Source organism: Alosa pseudoharengus, unplaced genomic scaffold, assembly GCF_046254945.1.
Source record: "Alosa pseudoharengus isolate Yale_2024_CS ecotype anadromous, Long Island Sound unplaced genomic scaffold, YU_APseudo_1.1 YU_APseudo_1.1_scf_20, whole genome shotgun sequence".
NCBI classification, from domain to species: Eukaryota; Metazoa; Chordata; class Actinopteri; order Clupeiformes; family Clupeidae; genus Alosa; species Alosa pseudoharengus.
The window spans coordinates 4942572-4967130 of NW_027468664.1; the positions used below are offsets into that span (position 1 = coordinate 4942572).

General features: G+C 48.6%; 1 protein-coding gene across 3 annotated transcripts in view; it reads right to left on the reverse strand.

Annotated features, from left to right (window-relative positions):
• Window positions 1-24559, reverse strand: part of tbc1d22a (TBC1 domain family, member 22a) — a 102154-nt gene that overhangs the window by 45702 nt on the left and 31893 nt on the right. For all 3 annotated transcript variants that reach the window (XM_076296295.1, XM_076296296.1, XM_076296294.1), the window contains 2 exons: window positions 18917-19023; window positions 3051-3126 (listed from right to left, as the gene is read on the reverse strand). In XM_076296295.1, the coding sequence (XP_076152410.1) occupies window positions 3051-3126; window positions 18917-19023 (183 nt within the window). The remainder of the gene's footprint in view (window positions 1-3050; window positions 3127-18916; window positions 19024-24559) is intronic.

Below are 24559 nucleotides of genomic sequence, written 5' to 3' on the forward strand. Positions count from 1 at the left end.
GTGTGTGTGTGCGTGTGTGTAAGAGTGTGTGTGTGTGTGTGTGTGTGTGGCGCGCACAGACGCCAGGCTGTCACCTGACAGAGGGGAGCCATATGGCTGCGGATGCAGAGGGCCATGCAGGGCCATGTTTAAACATCAGGGGCCGCGATCCACCAGCACTGATTACACGCCCACCCAGTGCCCCAGACCTTATCAGGCCTGGACGCACATGACTGAGAGGGGGAGCACAGGAGAGAGAGAGAGAGAGAGAGAGAGAGAGGGAGGGAGAGAGAGAGAGAGAGAGAGAGAGGGAGAGAGAGAGAGAGAGAGGGAGAGAGAGAGAGAGAGAGAGGGAGAGAGAGAGAGGGAGAGAGAGAGAGAGGGAGAGAGAGAGAGAGAGAATAGAGGGAGAGAAACATAGAGGAGAGAGGAATGGCCGGTATGCCAATAGGATGTGCCATGGCTTCCTGCTTCTGCTGCTGCCGCCGCAGCCCTGAGGTTGGAGACTTGAGCAAAGTCGTGCTGATTGATTTACAGCCGCGCCTCCATTACGGCCCACGAACGAGATGTAAAACAGCGCCACTGCACCAGATCCAGCTCTCGGCTGATTAAAGCTGACATTGGCCGCTGTTACAATGGGCCAATTGGAAAATAATAGTGGAGTAATCCAGAGCCCCGAGTCCCGGCAAAGTCTCTGTGGCCAAGAGTGCCACTCAAGTGTACGCCAGACTCTTACTGCTCTCTGTGGTTTGTTCCCTTCAGTCCAAATAAGAGAACCCCCCCCCTCCCTCCCTCCCTCCCTCCCTCCCTCTCTAAGCACAGAGGCAGATGGGGGAACTCAGAACAGAAGGGTGATGAAAAGAGCAAAGAGGAGGATGAGAAGAAAGAGAGAGACAAAAAAAACAGACTGAGATGAGACAGAGAGAGCGAGAGAGAGAGAGAGCGAGAGAGAGATAGTGAGAGAGAGAGCAAGAGAGAGAGAGACAGAGAGAGAGAGAGACAGAGAGAGAGAGAGAGAGATAGTGAGAGAGCAAGTGAGAGAGACAGAGAGAGTGAGAGAGAGACAGAGTGAGAGAGAGAGCAAGAGAGAGCGAGAGAGGGTAGTGGTTTGCAGCTGTGTGATTAGATATCATTTTGACCAAGCTCCATCGACTCCTGCAGAGGGCCTGGAGGCTCAACTTTGCTTTGCCCTCCTTCAGCTCGGCAGGAAAGAGGAGTGGAGAACAAACAACACAACTCGCTTTTCTCAAGCACGCTCATGCCCTCATGCACACAAACAAACACACACACACACACAGACACAAATATGCCCCATGGTAATAAAAGTAAGAGAAAAACAACAAAAAACAGTCACTTGTGGTTAGAAGATCTTTACTTTACTAAAATGGACAAAGCCCACGCCAAGGTCAATTGTGAGCTAAAGACAGTGCCTGGTTCTGGATCAGGGTGAACATGTGTTTCAAATGTGGGCAGAGAAGAAAACTAGTGTTTTGATTTGATGACATAAGGGGTGCAAACCCAGCCAACACCCAGCACCAGACCACTGTTGCCATGTCTACCTATCCAGCAGTAAAGATGGCACACACACGCACACATTCAAACCTGCCACACAACCCCATTTTCACACACACACACAACACACACACACAACACACACACACACACACACACACAACACACAACACACAACACACACACACACACACAACACACACAAGATTCACTCTGCCTCTCAATCACTCATGCAACAGGAGAGGCATGCTGCTGTTCACAGAGAAAGGATGAGCCCTTTGAAACGTCTCCCTCTCAGATATCAATTGTTCCCTTTCATTGGGGGTGGCTGTGTGGCACGGCAATCCCAAATGAGTGCATAATGCCCTGCACTATCTGCGCTGCGATTAGAGACATCCACAATAAGAGTGACATGAGCAGGGCTCGTGAGCCTGACAAAGTGAAGGTCACTCAAGAACAAGCCCAAAAACATAAAGCCCTCACTGATATGGCATGTTCAAAAGGGTTTGCTTAGCCTCCCGGGAGCGCCATGAAAAGGGAATACAAAGCCTCGTGATGAGCGGATCAAAGGAGCATCGCAGGATCAATTAAGAGCAAGCGCCGAGTCGTCCGGACAGTTCTGACTTTGCAAACCAGTTTGTCGTTGTGAAACATTCATAGAGCATCTTTGACTTAGACAAGGTTAAGGAAAGGTTGCGCGGGAGGCTTTTGGAAGCTTTGAATTTAACTACAATTCAGGATGAGGAAAAGCGAGTGAGTATGTAAGAGAGAGAGAGAGAGATGTGTGTGTGCGCATATGAATTATTTAAAGCACAGAGAAGTCATAAGAGCTCTGACTGATGAGAGTGACTGCACCTCTAGAGGATGCCGACTTAGCATAAGACTTTCGGCTTACGCCAATGCATCGATAATCTCTCACTCGCCTGTCTTTTTTAAAACTGATGCATACCTGCAAAGGAAATATGATAAAATATGATACAAATCTGTCTGCTGCCAAAACAGCTCAACCGAATCCATTACCTAAATGTATCTAGAGGGGGGTGGAGGGTGGGGGGGGGGGGGGCAAGATGGAAAGCCAAACAGCGTCAGAACAAACACAGGGGAGGCGAGCGAGGGGAAAACAACGGCGATCTCCTCTGCCTCCTCTCGCCCTGAAATGAAAGCGATCATTGAGCTTAATGCGGGCTGAAGAGAGGCAGGCCTGGTGCAGGCTCCGGCTCCGTCTGAGAGAAATGGCCATTGGATTCTGATTACGCCGCCCTAATAGAAAGTAATGAGGGGGTCTCATGCTCCGGTGGCTCCCGCTCTCCCTGGTGGACGGCGGAGCATGCCGCAAAAGACCAAGCTGCTGCTGGGCTGATTGGGGATGACATACGGGCTGGTGGGGGTGGTGGTGGGGGTGGGGTGGGTGGGTACTGCGGGGAGAGAGGGCTGGAGGTGATGGGGAGAAGCTTGCTGCTGCTGCGGTTTCTGCAGTTCCCCTACTGCTGGGACAGAACGCATCGTCTCCCCCTCTGACAGAACGCCCCAGCACCTCAGGCACAGGCACAGACACTCACCATCGATCCGGCTGACCAGCTCCTCCAGGGCCTTCACTTTCCTCTGGATTCCTGGCTGCGCAAATGTGTAGTTGTCCTTGAGAGACAATTAGGGAGAGAAAGAGACAGAAAGAGAGAATAGGAGAAAGACAGAGGGGGGGAAAAAAGGACAATCAGATGCAAGGCTCCCACTTGGCTCACACCAAGGCTTCAAATTAGCATTGTGGATTTCAAGTAATAAGAGGGAAAGCATTTTAGGAGCTCTGACGTGTTGGCTCATGAATATTGAGAAGTCAACATCGGTGGCAGGCTTCAGAGGAAAGACCTCGGCAGACTGCTCCCTGGTCATCAATTTATTACGTCATCATTAAATCCATTGACCAACTATGACTGCATCCATTAGCAAATGTTTAGAGGACGCAGGCAGAGTCAATTTATTGACAAACATGAAATGCTATACAAGGCCAGTTTCTCTGCAGGTATAAACATTTACAACTGTACAATACAAATAGAAATTCAGGCACACACACACACACACACACACACACCGAATAGCAGTGGCGTTTTCCCTGTTGCAGCCTGCGTGCCGGGAATAGCAATCCTGGTAATTAAGTGATAATATTCATCATGGTCGTCTCTAACCCACAGCGTGGCTTAATTACCACATTCATTTCCTGCGTGCCTTATCGGCCCCCTGACCGCACAGGCACTTAGGGCCCTCTGATTCCCACTGGGGAGCTGGGGCCGAGGGAGCTCAGTTCTGGGAGCCCCAGAGCGCCTGCACAGCCATGTCAAGAGACTCCAGTTATGGTGGGTCCCATGGTCCCCCTGGCTCTCTGCGCTGGAATACCATTACTGTGACAGTCAAACAGTCAGGGTAAGACAGTCTGAGGTAATATGTTCTCTGTGACAGTCAAACAGTCAGGGTAAGACAGTCTGAGGTAATATGTTCTCTGTGACAGAATGGCTGCTGGAGATCGTACAATCCTTTCCCAAAATTACAAAAATCCAACAAAGCGCTGGCCTTCACTTTATTGGTGACTAGAAAGAAAACAATATCCTTTAATCATTTTGAAGGAGAAACAAAACTGTTTGAGGGAACCCATTGAGCATTGTCTCAAACAAATAAACACTAACTGGGACTAAATGACTAAAGTACCATAAATAAGCATAAATACATGAGTGGCTAATACACACTATAATGGACATGATGTTGGTTTAAACAGGTTCTCTATATCTATGATCATTGTTTCCACTTCATAAATCTGTGAGGATCTTCATTTGTCTTTATTGAGAGCATTACTCTTGACACAGCATAGCACAGCAGCCTCTTAAAGAGGGCTAAGAAACTAGTGGTTAGGCCATGATGGATTACAGGGCAGCCTATCTTTAAAAAGCCATCAAATAAGGATATTGATAAACAGTAGCTGCCTGGATGGATGTCATTCAGGGCAATTACACAAGGCCACAGAGAGAAAGAGAGAGAGAGAAAGAGAGAGAGAGAGAGAGAGAATGAGAGACAGACAGAGAAGGAGAGAGAGACAGAGAAAGAGAGAGAGAGAGAGAATGAGAGAGAGAACGAGAGAGAGAGAGAGAATGAGAGAGAGAACGAGAGAGAGAGAGAGACAGACAGAGAAGGAGAGGGAGAGACAGAGAAAGAGAGAGAGACAGACAGAGAGAGAGAGAGAGAGATAGAGAGAGAGAGACAGAGAGAGATAGAGATAGAGAGAGAGAGAGCAAGACAGACAGACACAGACAGAGTGCACAAAGATGCCTTGTGGGTAGGCTGAGACTCCCTGCTGAAGGCACGTACAGTACAGTCCCACAGAGAGGCGAGGAATAGTCCAAATAAAGTGCTCAAGTTGGATGGGTGCATGTGAGGTGTGTGCGTGTGTGGTGTTCATGGTGCAGGAATAGTCCAAATAAAGTGCTCAAGTTGGATGGGTGTATGTGAGGTGTGTGCGTGTGTGGTGTTCATGGTGCAGGAATAGTCCAAATAAAGTGCTCAAGTTGGACGGGTGTATGTGAGGTGTGTGCGTGTGTGAGGTGTGTGAGGTGTGTGGTGTATGTGAGGTGTGTGAGGTGTGTGCGTGTGTGGTGCATGTGAGGTGTGTGCGTGTGTGGTGTATGTGAGGTGTGTGCGTGTGTGGTGTATGTGAGGTGTGTGCGTGTGTGGTGTGTGTGAGGTGTGTGCGTGTGTGGTGTGTGTGAGGTGTGTGAGGTGTGTGCGTGTGTGGTGCATGTGAGGTGTGTGCGTGTGTGGTGTATGTGAGGTGTGTGGTGTATGTGAGGTGTGTGCGTGTGTGCATGTGTGCGTGTGTGGTGCATGTGAGGTGTGTGTGGTGTATGTGAGGTGTGTGAGGTGTGTGCGTGTGTGGTGTATGTGAGGTGTGTGCGTGTGTGGTGCATGTGAGGTGTGTGCGTGTGTGGTGCATGTGAGGTGTGTGTGGTGTATGTGAGGTGTGTGAGGTGTGTGCGTGTGTGGTGTATGTGAGGTGTGTGCGTGTGTGGTGCATGTGAGGTGTGTGCGTGTGTGGTGCATGTGAGGTGTGTGTGGTGTATGTGAGGTGTGTGAGGTGTGTGCGTGTGTGGTGTTCATGGTGCAGCTTTTGAAGATGGGCGGCTGTATCACATGGTCACATTTTGAGGCGATGGGGCTTGTGCTATTAAAAAAAAGCCATCATTAAGATACCCATTTATGGAGGGAAAATGGCTACTTAAATAGACAAATCTGCTGATGACAGCTTAAGCGACACTAACGACGACACACACACAGAAGGATGACAGTGGCAGGAGACTTAATGGGGACACCTTCAGGATTGCTGCCTGTGGTTATGTCCATTTACCACAAATTAGATTGATAACAGCAGCTTGTAAACTGACAATAGGTCCACACTTTGCCGCGGTCATCAGGATTATGTCCATTTAAGACAAAAATCAGTGGCCCCATCGTGGCCTTTTATGCAGCCGCTGAAAATAATTCATACCCTGATTAACTTAAGTGGCTTGATAACATCCCTTCCAATTATACGTTAGCTCTATTCCAGCCCCGCTCTTGTCTACATGTTACCCGGGGAAATGTGTCATTTTGGGGTATTGTATTACAACTCTGACCAACTGAGATAGATGATCAGGGCTGATGTTAACGTCCTGTCAGCACAGCCACAAGGGCAGGCAGAGTGTGTGTGTGTGTGTGTGTGTGTGTGTGTGTCTGTTTGTGTGTGTGTGTCTGTGTGTGTGTGTGTGTCTGTGTGTGTGTGTCTGTGTGTCTGTGTGTGTGTGTGTGTGTGTGTGTGTGTGTGTGTGTGTGTCTGTGTGTGTGTGTCTTCGCTTCTCGTGAGATGAGCCTTTGGAGAGCAGATGCTTTAATGTGACGAGGGAACAGCTGAGACCGCTAATGCCCATCGAGGAGAAGAAGAGGGGGAGAGAGAAAGACAGAGAGAAAGAGAACACAAGACAGCAATAGGCAAGGAGAGAGAAGGGTGGGATAAAGAGGAATGGTGAAGGGGGGGGGGGGGGCAGAAAAAGAGAGGGAGCGAGAGAGAGGAAGAGAGAATGAGACAGAAGGATAGAGAGTCATTAACTGGCAAACAATTTGAGCTGTCCTTCAGGCTCAGCTGTGCTGCCCGTGGCTCTGAGTGTGCTGGCGGTGAATGCAGGGCTCGCTGGATGCACACCATTACCACATAACCCCTCTCCAGCCCTCTCCCTCCTTGACCTCGAAAAAACGTGAACCAGGGAGGCAGAGCCACCAGAGAGTCCATCTCACGCCTATAAAATAATAATCACCAATGGACAGGACTACACCGCCCTGGATAGGAGCCCGGGCCGGCTGTCGCCGAGTAACTGGATCAGCGTGGTGTTTTAATAATGAGTCCTAACGCTCCCATCCTGGGAGGTCACTTTAGGGCCCCAACACATGAGCTCAAAAGCTAAACCACTTCCCGGGTTACTCTGAGGAGCTTGTCCACCCAGACAGACAGACCAACGTAGGAACGCCGTGACCTGGGAGTTCTACTAGTGTGTTGTGGATCAGTCACACTCGGGGGTCATCTATTTAGTCCCAAACTAGATGACGGCGCGTTCTCCCTCACCGGGTCTAAACCTAATTACCGGTTAGGAGGGAGAGCAGGTCAGTCTTAAGCATGCATTAAGCCCGCCCAGAGGCCCCAGTAATTACATCTGCATTATTAAAGTGCCTATGCTTTAATGAAGTGCCGCTGCTTCCACTACTGAACTCTCAAGTCGTAAACAAACTGCGTGGCAAAACGGAGGTTTCCTAGGAAACAGCTCTCATTATTCCTGGGTCTCTTTGACAGGAGACTGGGCCTCAAACTATTTCTTGTCACTGAAAACTACTCTTAATTGCCAAAGTTCTCCAAAATTTTGTTTTTCCCCATTCACTTTAAAATAAGGCTGAGATGTTTAGTAGCTTATAGGATGGTGACTACTACTAGGATAGCAATATACTGTACTAAAATAACCTGTTCTACCATTACTACTACTAGATATTCTTACCACTCCCATCCCACCTCTACAAACTGCCATGTGTTGTACCGAGTCATTTACTGAGAAGAAAAGCCTGAATAAAAGCAGAGAATAACTGATAACATTGATCTTTACCAACTTCAACTTCTCAGATAGATCAGTCTCCATTTTTCATCAAAGGTTTACACATAATTCATCATTAGGGTGATGCATATTTTGTAACATGCAAAAAAGACAAGAGTAGAGACTTCTCTGATTCAAGGAACGTCTATACTCATTAAAATGTCTGTGATCATCAGTTACTTTCTTGGTACTGAAACAAGCACTATTTTTTAATTATTTTTCACTACAGCCCACAGACAGGAATATCAGCAATCAAGTCTTCCTTCACATGCACCTTCATGAAAGGTGCCTATTTATCAAATATTTCTCCAAGCCTTAGGAATGATGGTTCAAAAAAAATCTTCCTCAAATTCAACTACTCTGCTCAGATCATAAAGCAGATGGCATGTTTATTTGGCAGAATCAAAGAGACAGCAACACTGTAATCAATAAAAAACATATTGAGATGTACAGAAAGTCAGTGTCACAGACTACTTGCCCTCAAAACGCTTTCAGAACCACTATGCCAATAACAAATGTAAGCCCTTCAACTGAGGGAGGGGAACCACCCATGACCGAAGAGACTGTGGCTCAATCCCATTCTCCACACACAGACTTTGATGCGTGTTGTCTTGGTACGTTTGTGCGGTCTTTGGGCTGTCCCACTGTGAAACCGTGAATTGCAAGAGGGCTTGCTCGCTGACTGTATGAGCCCTGTATGACTCAGCATTTCTGCAGGGGAGTTTGCATCAAGTTTTTGGTGCTTATTGGTGATGGGTGATGGTGTCACAGGCACTGTCCAATTCCTGTTACTAGCATGTTGAGCCCCTACAGCCTCTCAAACTCAATCACTTATCAGCAGATATTAGTTAAGTCTTCAGTTAGTTAAGGTTCAGGGCTTAGTCCGTAGAGGGGAGAAGGAGATTTATCCTAGAGCTGGATTGAGGTGAAAACAGGTTGAATCTGGCACGGTGTCAATGAGATGAAAAGATGTGTCTCCTTTCACTTTTTTATGGCACGTACAGAAAGTTTCTCTTTCAGGGGATTGACTCTAAGCCCTGGCTCTAGACCAACTTCATCGGGATCACAGTTTTTTTCCCCTTAATCTTTGATCCTGAGCAGCAACGGGGAGGAAATCTCCTACTTGAAGTCTTTTTTCACTGATGTTATATTGGGCAAACACTACATCATTCACCTTCTATAGATCACCTGCTCGCGCTAAGCCTGCTTTGACACCCACAACAATGGCGCCCGATACTGCCAGTGGGTAGAGAAGAAGGGGAACGCTTTCCCACCTGGATCAATAGAAAAAGGGACGGCAGCTTCTTCCAAATTAGATGCACAATGGCAGCCCAGCAAGGGGAGGTACGCCGGCCTATCCCGTGATAAGACGTCAGGAGTGTGCCGCGAGAACAACACAAAACAAGATTGCTGATGGGATCTGTTCCGGCGATGACAAAGGCGATAACCCTTCTACAGTACAATGGGCCTTCATGCAGCACTGTGCTTTTCCAGCAGATGAGCGGGGGGCTTTGTGCGCTCTCTTGCTGCCATTGATGCTTCTCCATCAGGCGGCTCCCTTCGGCTGCCATCTTCCTGAGATCGAGATGAGCCACCCGTTATCACAAATAACCCCAGCAGTCGCAACCACAATCTAAGCTGCCGGCTTTATCTCTGGAACATCTCGGGGGTCGGCTCCTGACAGTACGCCTCTTGTAGTGCTTCTCTCTCCTGTCCCACAAATTGCCAGGTCCAGGCATGATGGAGGACTCCTTTTCAGGTGCCCTAAAGGACTGTGAGAGGCACTTGGAAAGGGGAGAGGGTATATGCAGGAGCTCGGATGTGAATATAGGTATTTACGTCATTTATTGTGAGCGATGACCGAAGAGGCGCCGCTCGGCCTCAAAGTATATTAAATCGAATGCAAAGGACCAGGCAGTCACCTGCTTCAGAAGAGCGTGTTTAAAATAAATGTGCGTGCATGTGATGAAGTAATAAGAGTGTCCATATACATGCGGGCGAATGCTGTGTGTGTGTATGTGTGTGTATGTCTCTATGGAGAGAGAGAGAGAGAGAGAGTGTGTGTGTGCGAACACATTAGGGAGTAAGAAGTGTGAGGCGTACGTGGCAAGGGAGCATATGAGTGACAGCCACCTCTATCAGACATCTGATTGAGGGACTCAGTGAGCCGAATCAGAGGCGTACAGCTGTCAATAAAAGGCAGAGGAGATAGCTACCGACAGAAAGAAAAGAGGCCTCTTCCCTCTATAGCACAGGGCCCCTGAAGAGCCCATGATTGAATATAATTGGCAGGGGTGTACTGGGGTGAAAAAGCCTTCTAAACAAAGAGTGGCATCGGCAGACCCTGCTCCATACAGTTGCCTCACACCCGGCCTCTCTCTCTCTCTCACACACACACACACAGAGACACACATGCTTACATGAAGCTGAGCATCAGCAGTGAATTGAATTTTTTTCCCCAAAGCACTGAGCCAAAATACAATAGCAGCTCCCTTGCTCAGCTCCAGCTCAAAAACAGCATTCCAGCAGAGTGCCATGTCAGCTCCGAGGATAAGCCCCAGCCAAAAAAAAAAAAGAAGAAAGAAAACAAACTACTGGCTAACAGCACAACTCTGAGGGTGACAGAGCAAGGGGGAAAGAAAGAGGGAGGGGCACTGTGGTCAATTCATCTGAATTTGAAGAAGAGTTAAATGTAGATGGCGGAGAAAAAAAGAGCAAAGTAATTGAGTAAGCTGGTCTGGCATGGCTGGCTAGTGGTTACGCTAAAGGACTTTTGGGGAGGGGGGGGGGTCTGGTCCACTCGAGGTTTGGGGTCAGTCTCTGGGCCTGGTGTCGGACTGAAGGACAGAGCTCAGTTGGGTGGCGTTGAGGCAAAGGCAGCACCTTGTGATGGAGCGGCGCGGGTGCAGCGGAGTCTCATTAGTATTCCGTGACAGACCCGCAGGCGCTGCACCAGCCCGCACCACCCGCCCCCCCGCACGGCCGCCCGCCCCCGCCACCGGCCCGCCCCCCCGCCTGGTGGAGTCCGCCGGCCGTGACGCTCCCCGCGCTGCTCGACGCACTGGGGGCTGCCATCCAGCCAGAGCCTTCAAGGACGCCGTCTCCACTCCAATCCGGGAGTTTAACGCAGCGCAGGCGTCAAGGATGAAACGCCAATCAATGCTAACTATATAATAGATGGATGAATAGGCTGCCAGGAAACTGCCTGACCATGTGTCAATGCAATCCCGGACCCTGAGCTTCTGTCAATATACTGTTCCAACAGAACACAGAAGCAATTGGCCAAATCAAATCGTTAGGGGCCCTTCAGTTCAAAGTGGGCCAGCCATCTGGATGCAAACATGCAAATATTTATCAGTGGAAACACAAATCTCAAACTTCATAGCAGACTAATTTATGTTGTTTTTTTCCCCACCACCACTGCTGTTTGTGCAACACATTCTGCTGTGGATGGAAATGTCTCACCACACTAACCCATAAACACAGACAAGACAGAAATAAAGACCATGCAAGCCAAACAGAGATTTCCACTGGGACTGATGGGAGGCTATTGGTCTGCCTGCTACAGCAGCACCAGAAGCTATTTACCCTTTGTCTCCACACATCCATCACATCAACAGGAGCCAGATTTTGGGCGAGGGAAATGAGGCAGACACTGGCAGAAGAGACAAAGAAAATAAACAAATAAATAAACAAAAACGTTTAAAAAAGGAGGGCATTAGAGTTCTCAGGCAGACCTACTTCGCTGCCGGTTGGCCCCTGTTTGGTGGTGGTATCATCAGCCATACACAGGAACCCCCAGAGAGCCCTGGGGTAAACGGTTCCATTTCTTTTCTCCTTTAGTTAGCATGTGGTTTAAAAAAATGGGCTAAATAAGCAGGGAGCTCATTAATATCACTGAAGGTGCATTTCTCTGACACGGGGCCTCCAGAGGGGCCTATTTATTTAGGAAATGAATAAAAGCCCACGTTTGCCCTAGTGTAAATGCCAGAGCATTCTGTCCACAGCAGCATATCTGGGCATGCCCGCCCTGCTGCAGGAAATGTGTGCGGCTGTTTCCCTGACCTTGGCTCTAATTATGTGCGGGACGCCAGGGAGCACGCGTTTCCCCCTAATGGTTTATAAACAATTTTAAAGGGGCTGAACTCCTCGATGACCTTAATTAGTTTGTGATCCTTCAGCTCATACCCGTTAAACCCCCCTATGATCCGCGGGCTGATGGAGTAGAGGGTGGGGGGTCTCGGAGAAGAATGTTAACCTTACTGCGCCAGGCAGGACAATTTATACTACCGCAGAGGATGCTGGGTAGGCGTGGGCTTAGTTCCCAGTGGTGAGATACTGCACGGAGAGTAATGTGAGTATCGCCAATTGACTTGGCTGATGGTCTCCTCAATACGAGGCATTAAGTGAATGACCAAGCGTCGGCACGTGCAACGCCTCCTTTCATATATTTAGTCCTTAATGAAAGTCTGTGTAAAACAAAATGACGCTGCGTAAGGTAAATCTTAACTGAACAAAATCATGCAATAACAGCAACACTATCTGAGACATTTGAATGAGGAAAAACACACCAATTTCCATCTGGATACCACAGATGGGCTTAATGTGGCTTTTTTATTTGAGTCGATATTTGTTTTCCTTCCTTGAGAGAGGGAGTGTGAGTGTGTGAGTGTGTGAGTGTGTGTGTGTGTGTGTGTGTGTGAGTGTGTGAGTGTGTGTGTGTGTGTGTGTGTGTGTGTGTGTGTGCATTACAACTGGAGATTAGCAACAGCTGCAGCCCTCAGGCCATGAGGGGGAAGGGGAGGGGATGGGGGCTGAGCGAAGATGCAAATGGAGGAATATGAAAAATGACAGATGAGTAGAAGCAAATTAAAAAGAAATGAGCACGGAGAGAAAAAGGGGGAAAAAGTGCGGTTGAGTGCAGGCCATCACAGCGCTGGTCTGCTGGCGTGTGAGAGTGTGTGAGCTCTGTGGCCCTCCTCTGGTCTGACAACACGTGTGCATGCCTGGGCTGGCTTCCATCTCTCGCTCCCTCTCTCCTGTAAATCCTCATGGTGTTGCCATCCCAGCCACCATAACCCTACACTGCCGCACACCGCACTCTTCAGCCACCATAACCCTACACTGCCGCACACCGCACTGTCCAGCCACCATAACCCTACACTGCCGCACACCGCACTCTTCAGCCACCATAACCCTACACTGCCGCACACCGCACTGTCCAGCCACCATAACCCTACACTGCCGCACACCGCACTGTCCAGCCACCATAACCCTACACTGCCGCACACCGCACTGTCCAGCCACCATAACCCTACACTGACACACACCGCACTCTTCAGCCACCATAACCCTACACTGCCGCTCTGTCATGCACTGTCCAGCCACCATAACCCTACACTGCCGCACACCGCACTGTCCAGCCACCATAACCCTACACTGCCGCACACCGCACTGTCCAGCCACCATAACCCTACACTGCCGCACACCGCACTCTTCAGCCACCATAGCCCTGCACTGCCGCACACCGCACTGTCCAGCCACCATAACCCTACACTGCCGCACACCGCACTGTCCAGCCACCATAACCCTACACTGCCGCACACCGCACTGTCCAGCCACCATAACCCTACACTGCCGCACACCGCACTGTCCAGCCACCATAACCCTACACTGCCGCTCTGTCAGAGAGAGTAGGGAGCCAGGTGATTGGAGGAGGGGCGGGGGAGAGTGAGAGTAGGGAGCCAGGTGCTGCACTCTGGCTGCAGGGAGGAGCAGCCAGCCATGCTGAGACAACGGCATACACTCTCCACGCAAATAACAGGTGGCCCGCAGGCTCATGATGAGCCTTATCTGGAAGGATCTTTTTGTAGTGAGAGATGAACTTTGGAGTGAGTGAGTGAGAGAGTGAGAGAGTGAGAGTGAGAGTGAGAGAGTGAGAGAGAGAGTGCATTCTCATTCCTCCTGGGGGAAGTAGACAGTTGTGTCCACCTAGCTGCTGAGTACATCCAATCCTGCCACATCCTGAGAGAACAGCCCATGTTACATGATCAATAACATAATAATCCATAGTTTTTTTTATTTTTATTTTTTTTATTTTTTTTCTGTTCATTTAAAAGCCAGGTGTTATTTTCATTATTATTATTATTATTATTATTATTATCATCATTATTATTTGTATTATTATTATCTATATTACTATTATTGTTGTATTGAATGCTTTGGCAACACTGTAAAATTTACATTCATGCCAATAAAGCTTGTTGAATTGAATTGAATTGAGTGAGGGAGTGAGAGAGTGAGGGAGTGAGGGAGTGAGTGAGTGAGTGAGTGAGTGAGAGAGTGAGAGAGAGTGAGAGAGGGAGTGAGTGAGTGAGTGAGTGAGTGAGTGAGTGAGTGAGTGAGTGAGTGAGTGAGTGAGTGAGTGAGTGAGTGAGTGAGTTGGGGAGGGGAGGTGCTAGGAGCCTAGGGAGGTAGGGATATGAATGAAAAGACAGACATAGACAGAAAAGAGAAGAGTACGAGTGGAAAGAGAGGATGTCAAAAGATAGAAGGGCGGATGGAGAGAGAGAGTGTGAAAGAGAGTGTGAAACACAAAGAGAAACAGAGAGAGAGAAGCAGGGCAAAAAAGAGAGTGAGACAGAGAAGATACAGAGAGAGAGAGAAGCAGAGAAATGGAGAGAGAGAAAGAGGGCAAAAGAGAATGAGAAAGAAACAGAGAGACAGACTGAGAGACAGAGAGAGACAGAGAGAGACAGAGAGAGAGAGAGAGAGAGAGAGAGAGAGAGAGAGAGAGTGAGAGACAGAGAGAGACAGAGAGAGAGAGAGAGAGAGAGAGAGAGAGAGAGAGTGAGTGAGGCTGGCTGTGAAGACAGGCAGCTGTAATTAGAGGCAGCTCTCTCCCAAGGGTCTTGCTGTCATGAGCTGTTCTAAACCTGTCACTGCCAGTGTTTAACTTCACTCAATATTACACTTCCTCTGAGGCCAGCCAGAACCCGCACAGCAACATCAGCTTGCCGGCCACAAATACACTCGCATGTCGGCAAATACACACACTCTACACACTCACACTCACACACAATATATTGTCTCTCTTCTAATCTGTCTGTAGCTCCACCCCAGCTGCACAGCACTGCTGTAATGCTGTTATTTCCACAGAGAGGTTGGAGTAATCCACTGCAGCAGTGCTGACATGAGTCTGTCCGATGCTTATTGAGGGGCCACACTATGCAGAGCCAAAGCCCTGCACTGCTCAGGAGCACTTTGTTTGCAGGCATGAAAACGGGTCAGGGGTGAAAAAGGTGAGAAGGGCGCGCAAAGAGGGAAATGGCCGTTTCATAGCAAAACAAGCACGAGTGACATTGTTGCCAATAGTGCATAGCTTCCCTGGAGTATGAAGTTGCCTAAAACCAGAGATTTATAAAGAAAACAAACTAAAAAATGACTAATTTTTACAAAAAAAATACCTTTATTTTCATCTTTTTGGCTTGGGCCTAAGTGTGAAGGGGCCGACTTGCGCTGTTTGGCAACATGCTTCAGCCTGGCCCTTCCCTCCTCCTCAGTAATCTACATGAGTTTGTTTTCTTTATTTATTTATTTCTTTGTGCCTGAAGTTATCTGACATTTCTAAAGATTTCATAGGCCTAATGGACACTTCATAGCAGACTATTAGAATAAGTCTGAATAAGATAAGTCAGAATATTTGTTGGACCAACCCAGGTAATAAATAAACTTGGGTAGGGTAGACTAGGCTTTAATTTGTAAAATTGGTTTGAAATGTTTTAACCTGCAGCCTAGGCTACTTACAGATTGTGACATTGTGCTAGTGTGTTTAACCAACCAATAAATTGTGTGAACAGTGTTCACATTACATGTTAAACCCTGTAGACACAGACTAGGCCTACTGATCAGGCCACTGGACATTTCTTAAAAGACAGCATTACCCTGTCAAACACTGCTTTTGTCTCTGAACTCGACAAAACGCACCAGCCCAGTTTAGGAGCATTTAATTCAACTATTTAGTTATTCACATTACCCTTTGCTATACTGATAAGTATGCCTATTTGCTTCACCTTTTGTCGATCTAGATGGCTCAAACTGCACGTATTCTTCATCAAATGAACTCGTTATGTCTATATTTCTGTCCAATATCGCTAACATTAACAGCCTATGCTACGTTACTACACCAATCTCAACGTCTTTTTCTGACAGAAGTTGAAAGTTTCAACTAGCCCACGTGTGACATCAATAAGCATCTCTCCTCGCCGGGCTCACATTCCAGCTGACATTGCAGACGCATATATCTGTAGTCACACAGACAGGGAGGCTATTCCAGCGCAAGCGTTCTGTTCGCGTTGCATCCGCGGAAAAAATTAGCTTCCACTGTTTAATAAGCGAAATGCATAGGGGCTGCATTCACATAATCATTACTGGATCAGACAAGTTTTTAATTGGGCTCTTGTCTTACAACGCATCAAGATGCGTTCGCATCTGCGCGTGAGTTGTAAACTCAGTTGTAACCCCATACCCCCCCCCAACCCCCCACACACACAATATTTTCTCATCGGATCTGCGCGAACCACGTAAGTCCCCTATTTTGGATTCAAAATGGCGAATTTCGCCAAAAGGTGAGGAGTTTTCATGCCTGTGTTTGGGGAACTACACCCACAATGTGCTATTCAAACTCCGCAAAGTGGTTTGGCATTCAGATTTGACACCGCCATATGCATTCAAAAGGAAGCAGCAGCAGCAACTGCTACTGTAGCTCTCACTTTCCGTGCCTCCCCCAAGAGGCGGCGGAGTCAGGAGGGTCCTCTCTTCATCTGAGCCTGCACGTCTGTTGACAGATCACCCGGCGCCGTTAATCAGGGAGGGGGCTTCTCTGGCGGGGTGACCCCAGGGCTCGCGCTTGGCTCTGGACCCGGCGAGGCGCGGCGCACGGAGGCGGCAGCAGCATGGAAGTGCTCCGGCAGTCCAGGGGCTCTGAGCGACGCCAGGGGCCCGTCACTCATCCTCTCCAACAGCTGGTGCCCTGACGTTCCTGTCAGACTTTTCTTTTTTTTATTTATCTGCTGTTGTGTGTGTGTTTTTGCGATGCACGGGGGAGTGGTTCGGTGTTTGCCAGGGAAGCCTAATTTATCACTGATTGAGTGCTGTTTGTCGGCGTCCCCGGGGAGGGGCCAGAGCCTGTAAACGCTGTGCCTCCCGTCTGTCACTGCAATCACGTTTTAAGCATGGCCAGGGAGGATTAGTACTACACGCACCTGCACATTCATAGAGGTCAGCCTGGAAAGGGAGACTGCATGCTGTGTTTGTGAGTGTGTTTGTGAGTGTGTGTGTGTGTGTGTGTGTGTGTGTGTTTACTGGTGTGTGTGTGAGTGTATATGTGTGTGTGTGTGTGTGTGTGAGTGTATATGTGTGTGTGTGTGTGTGTGTGTGTAAGAACAAGAGTTTCTCATTGGGAAGTGAGGGCAGGTAGGAGAAGACAGAAGCTGTGTTGTTCTGGTGTTTTTATCCAGCGACCCTGGAGACCATCCTGGCAGCGCGGCACAATTGGGAATGTGTTATGTAGGGTAGAGGGGGGTGCTAAGTAGCACAACCTTTCTTATTCCAAAACACGCGGGCGGGCACACACACACACACACACACACACACACACACACACACACACACACACACACACACGCTTGAATGGTGTGCTCTCTTAAGGGACTAACCGGCAGCTAAGAGTCTTTTGATTCAACTAAATAACCAGTAGAGCTCATAGTGCATCATTGCCACCAGTGAAAATGCCTGTGCCAAGAAAGAGGCCAGGCTTGAAAGCTTCCATTAACACTCAAAAAAATATAACAGATGCATAAAAAAAATATAGTAATAACCCCCCAAAAAACAACACAGCTCTTTTCTCCCATTGCTACGCTGGAAAAACATCACCAGTCTCCAACAGCCTGACCATCAAATTATGACTGGTCCCAGCTCACTTGAAAAGTATAGTATGTCTCTATCTAGACAATATTGTGGGTGTCTTTTTTACTTCCTGTGCATACAGGTCAAGTGAAAGCAACCAGCCATGACCAGTTCTTTGGCAGCCAGCTAGCTCTCAGAAACTACCGAGCATCTGCGCGAGCTCAAATAAAACACACACACACCAAATAAAAATCTCACTCACAAACAACCTGAGAGCAAATGCTCTTCACTGTGAAGTTGTGAAAGAAAACAATGAGGAGAAAATCATTAGCGCCTATGAGAATCTGCTTTGTACACACAAATTACTGCAGTAATTAGAGACAAAACGCCACAAAAGGTTCTGTGACTGGGAGTGCATTTTAATCTACTGCTGGCAAGAAAGGGTGAGCCCGCGAATACAAATGCCGTCTGAGTGGAAGGGGCTATGTGTGTGTGTGTGTGTGTGTGTGTGTGTGTGTGTGTGTGTGTGTGTGTGTGTGTGTTTGAAGGAGTGTGAGTGTTTGCAAGTGTGTGTGTGTGTGTGTGTGAAAGATCTCTCCTATATCTCTCTGAGTGCCAGGGCATAGATATGTGTGTAGGTGTTTAGCAAGCAGGCTTCTGATTGAGAACAAGCAGGCAAAAAAATAAAAATAAATTAGCAACTGTGCTTTCTCTGCCATCATCACTTTATGATCTTTACACAATGCCAGCAAAAAGCCCCAGACCCAACTCTCTGGCGAAGCCACCTGCAAATAGGGCTGTTTGTCTGTTTGTACAGAGCAGCACTTTACATGTGATAGGTGATACCTCAAGCCACAAGTCAAGCACCTACTGTACCTGGCAGCAGTGGTGCCTGGGGCACGATACATCAGGCGTACCAAACCAACACACATGTTCTATGGCTTTAAATCAATTAGAGCAAAAGTGTGTGTGTGTGTATGTGTGTTTGGGGGTGGGGTAGGGGGGTTTGTGCTGTTCCAGTGGCGATTTGTTCTAAACTGAGCTTTTGGAGCAAAACCGGCTGAAAGTGACGACAGCACAGCGGGGATTATTCATCATGCGCTTTACTCCTGGAGAGACCAAGAGACTGAGCAAGACAGGATGGGACACTAACGCACAGAGGGACTCCTGCTCTGCATCATACACTTATACACTCACACAGTGGCCCCTCCGCACACACACACACACACACACACACACACACACACACACACACACACAAGCAAGGACCAAGGACCAGTCGTGCTTTCCCAGAGGTGCTTCACACGCACACACACACACGGCGTGAATTTAATCAGCCCAGCGCACTGGCAGAGGGGGAATCAATTTACCTGAATGCCGTCCAGCAGCTTGCTCATGCACCAGAAGCTGTCCGCCTCGATGTTCCGCAGAGCGTCCTCCTGCAGGCTGGAAACATCGAAATTTTCCACCTCTTCCTCTGCAAAAAAGGGGCCAGAACAAAGAGGAAGGGAGGGAGGGAGAGAGGGAGACGAAGAGGGAGGGATGGATGGAGACGCAGTGTTAGCAAGGGGGCCACCACCACACAGCAGGGGCCCCGCAAACACACACACACACACACACACACACACACACACACACACACACACACACACACACACACACACACACACACACACACACACACACACACACACACACACACACACACACACACACACACACACACACACGTAAATTGGCATTCCTTAGACATTCAGCTGAGCTCCTGGCTTCCCGCTGCCACAGCGGTGCGTAGGCCGCGTCTGCAGGCAGTATTGAAAACTGATTGTCACATTCATGGATATTCCCGGCTATTATTGCCGTAGGTTTTGGCAAGAGGCAGCATTCGGCCTGCCTTGCATCCAGAGCGATCAAAATGAGGAGAACTACAGACAGCATTATGCACTGCTAGATGAGCCCGTGCGGATGCAGAGCAAGCCATACGTACAGGCGGTAGCCAACAATGAAAAGCAGATCGGCTGAATCTACTGCTTTCATGTGCTTGAAACCGGAGCACTCATACAATATAGACGATACATATACAGACCAGAGCTAGTGAATGGCCAGGAAACCTACATTAAAGGCCCATTCACACCAAGAACGATAACGATAACGATAACTATAAATATATATCGTTCTCGTTAATATGAATGACGACGTTCACAAATAAACTATAACGATAACGACATGAAGAACGATATCGTTGGGGATCACTTTCAGAGCGATTTTCAGAACGATAAAAAGCTAATAGCCAATCAGAACCCATAGAATTTTAACCGTCACATTCATTAACACAAGGAGAGACTTTGTTTATCGTTGTTCAGTGTGAACGATTTTATCGTTATGGTTATAGTTATCGTTATCGTTCTTGGTGTGAATGGGCCTTAAAGCTGTGTGTTGTGCTAACTGTCCCACTAGTGTATACAGCAGGGATCTCCAGCCTCTCTCCTCCCAGAGCTAAACTAGCCTAAATGAAAATGGCTGAGAACAACTGGTGTTTTATTTGTTTTATTATGTATTAGTAGTAGCATGTATTGACATAGCTTATCTCCACCCAAAACAGCTGAATAAGCTTCGTATGGGTTTTAAGGCTCCTTTCAACTCCTGTTTTTAGACTGTGAATTTGATTTGATAGGATTTTTAACAGATTTATGAAAATTTTGCTTGAGCCTTTTGAAAAGCTACTCAGAATCAGGAGGGGAGCTACCTGCGGGAGACACCTGGTACACAGTTACCTACTAACTCATTCCCCTACTGTTTTATTCCATTCCTAACATTTAGATTTGCTTATTCACACTTCTAGTGGCTAGTTCCTTACTACTGGCATATATTGACAACAAGAAAGCTTAATGGCTTCCCTCAATATTCCCCATCTACCCTAGGGGACACACACACACACACACACACACACACACACACACACACACACACACACACACACACGGGAGGCAAACCTCCCTGGCCTCTCAGGTGAGTCTGTGTAGTGGTAGTGAAGCCTTTGAAAACTTCACATCTTTCATATTAAACAGGGCCCTGCCAGCTCTTCTCAGTCTCCTTGGCAACGCCAGTAGAACTGCGAGGTGCGGTGAACATGCTCAGATTGACAGGCCAGGCAGAGAGAGTACGCATATGGTGCCAGGCCTGAATCCCACTCACCACACACACACACACAGGCAGGCATAGAGTTTTTTAGGATGCCATAACCCACACACCACACACACACACACACACACACACACACACACACACACACAAGGCTGAGGGATACTACAAAGGGCTGAATCCAGTAGCGAGAGGGATCTCAACTGAATCCAAGGACTGTGATGCTTTTGTGAAAAACATGGAGTGTGTTAAAATGCCTCCCACCCATTGTTCAGTCAGTGGCCCCACTGGTCTTGTGCGGCTCCAGTGGTGGAGTGAGGTGCAGGAGTCCCCAGCTGGAGGAGCAACTACAGTAATGCAGCAATAACGTCTGGAATCTGGCAAGGACTCTTAGAGCACAACATCATCCAGCTGCACTCTTACTCATCAGAAAACAAGGACACGGACACAGAGAGAGAGAGAGAGAGAGAGAGAGAGAGAGAGAGAGAGAGAGAGAGAGAGAGAGAGAGAGATAGACTGGGGGAGAGAGAGAGAGAGAAAGAGAGAGAAAGAGAAAGAGTCTGGGGGGGAGAGAGAGAGAGAGAGAAAGAGAGAGATGAGGTGAGAGAGAGGGAAGGAAAGAGAGAGGGGGTGAGAAAGACTTAAGAGAGAGGGTGTTACTGAGGAGTCAGTGTGGCATGCATAAAACAACAGCTCCTCCTGTGGTCAGAGAGGTTACTACGCCCCAGTGGCAAGTCCATCATCCAGTCTGTACAGCAACAGCCGCTACATGGCTTTGCATCTCAAATGGCCAGGTAACACACACACATATTCGCAGACACACCCACACACAGCATCCATTAATAGAGGATAGTGTGAGTCACCAGTGCTTGGGCACACGTGGAGGCAACAGCTCGATTCCTCATCCCAACACACTCACTAACAGCATCATTACGGAGGTGAGTCAGCACGTGGCAGATTTGATTTAACTGGACAACACTAACCAACAAAGGAAGTGGGTCAGAGCTGCAACAAGACTGTGGAAGTAATGTGTGCATCATGGTTCATGTGCTCGGTGACAAAATACACAAGAGTGGGCGCTAGGAGGGATCACACACACACGCTCACATTTTGAGAAGAGGCATCAGTGAAATGCTCGAAAAAATAAATAAATAAAGTATAAACTGAGAACTCCTTACTGAAAGGCCCTCTTTGAGGGCACCATCCCGCCATCTGTCCAAGCATATTCACATGGGAATGCCCGTTGCCCATGGAAACAGTGCTGTAACAGCAGCAAGGTGACACGGGTAGCGCACTGGGGGAGCAGAAGGACTGGACCCGGAGGAGCAGTGGAGGAAAATCTCTATGCAGCAGCTACATGTGTACTCCCATATACAAACACACACACATACACACACACACACACGTACACAAACAGAAACATTGATCCTCTTTGTTCATTAACCTTTCCTCTGATCATTTCCAGCCAGAGTCCATCCTGTGACACTCACAGCCATGCTGTGGCTGCACTCTCACACAGCAGCGTAACGGCCCCCACCAGTGCACACGGGCCACCACAGAAAACCCAACAACCCTGGGAGCTCCTCGAAAAAGAATGCGATTGTATGTTTCTTTTTATTCTGGGTGCATTTCTGGTGCAGCGTGGCCTGTATGTTTGGATAAGTCTAATTGGAGCACGGCTGCCTGCTAGCAGTAGTTGGAGTTGTGGCTCAGCAGGGACACCTGCGCAGTGCTCAGGGGACACTCCCAAGGCTACCATACACAAGTTATTAATTAGCACAGGCTGCCAGTGGCCTCATTCTCCCAGCCACACGAGCGCTCGTCTTAGCAAAACACACGCACGCACGCGCACACGCACGCGCACGCGCACACGCACACGCACACGCACACACACACGCACACACACAATCAAACAATCAAATGAAAAGAGGAGTGAGATCTTTCAAGTTCTTTCATGGCGTAGTGTAGTCCTAAAAGAAATGGCCCATTCTGCAGAAGAGACATTTTATTTGGTGTCTCTGGCTTTTGTCTCTATTTATCTGCTGGGTGACCAGAGCAGCCCTCTGTGCTCAGCCTCACGCAGCTCTGTCCATCTGGAGTGAGGAGTCTTGCTGGCCGCGGTCAGAGGTTCCTGTTGGCCGCAGGCTGCTTTCCTGTGTACCTGGGCACAGGGTAGGCTCCCCCCGCGGCACCGGGGCACGCACAGCTGTGAGAAGTGCTCGGCCATGCCAACCGGCATCAAACGAGCCGACAGCTCCGCAGCCCTGCCATCTGCCTAGGGACAAGCCTTCTGCCCACCGGATCGGGGGGGAAGAGTGGCGAGCCGCGAGCCCACGAGCGACTCGTAACCCGGCCAAGAGAGAGCGGCTCCACTTCAGCCCCACGCTCCAGAGGTCAATCAGACAATGGTTTCATCATGGACACCGTAATCTGACCAACTGGGCCCAATTACACACAACAGCCACGTCACCCCGCGTTGCCTAATGAGTATTAAATGGATTCCATAGAGGTGTAATTGAAGCCGTGGATAATTAATATGGAATCTGCTTGGCAAACTTGTTGTTCTAACACACCAGAAAATGAGTCCTCGGAGCATAATTACAATGTAAGAGTGGCACTGCGTGAAATGCAAGGTGTGGATCCATCTGCGGCGTATGGAAATATTCATCTGGATGTGATGAGCAGGACGGCTAAAGGGGGGGGGGGGGGTGGCTGTGGGCTGGGGACTGGGCGATTGGGCACAATCAGAAAGGCTGCCCCTGTGCCTGATTGGACTGTGTGTGTTCAAGTTCCCCCATAGCACAATGCAGATGGACAGGTGGGCCGACCGTCCTGCAACAAGACTCACAAAACAACCAAGAAAACTGGCTGCAATCAGGATCCCTGATTACATATGCTTTTATTAACATTTGTGCTAAACCTGTCCAGAAGGAGCCGTGGACAATCCTTGGAGGAGAACCTTCTCTTATCTCGATCACTTAGTTCTTAGATCAAAAATTAAACAAGCATCTGAAATGCATGAAAGCACCAAGGCTCTATTAACGGTGCAAGTGATACCAATCGTTGTCCTCGTGCACCTATTCTGCGTTCCTTCAGACGGACGCTTTTAGGTGCCGGGAGCCGAGCGGAGCAATCAGGGTTTTGTGTGCGCGCGACACAAAGGAAAACAAAGGGAAAGTAAATCTCAAGAGCCGCCATATGTCTGGAGCAGATAATGGCTTTGAAATCCCATTATTACAGCCAGTTTATTTAATAGAGCACGGAGCAAAATGCCAAGGACCGTCTGAATCTCGGAGCCTTTCCTCTAAACTGCAGCCACTAGATCTGAGCTAGAATAAAATGTCCACTGCACTGCCAACCTTGTGACACTGTGATCTCAGGCGGCGGGCTGGGGGAGACGAGGAGGGGGGGGTGGGGGGGGAGAAAAATGAAAACTAGAAGAGAAATGGCTTTACTTCAGTCCCCTCCAGAGTGTCATCCAGCAAACCTCCACCTTAAAGCACTCTTCTCCAGGTTCCCCCAGGCGTTAGAGGGGCCCCTTCTGCCTTTTACAGCCCACACCTTCGCCTTCTCCACCGAGCAGAGGATTTCAGAGCACTCCAATAAGAAAGCAGCCCTCTCTCTGGACGCCACTTAAAACACACAACTACACAAATCATCAATGTTTAGCTCTCAGATACTGCTCCCTTGCCTTGTAACCATGGTAATTGGAGCAAGTGAGCAGATCGTTTCGGGGAATGTTTCTGGGCTTTTTATGGTTGCTTGGTGCCAAAGCAGGCAGGCGTTTTCAGACCGTGGTCCGGCGGCGTTATATATTTTGAATGAAATGGGACGTGGAGGAGCTGTGCGGCGTGTTTGACACGAGAATGCTC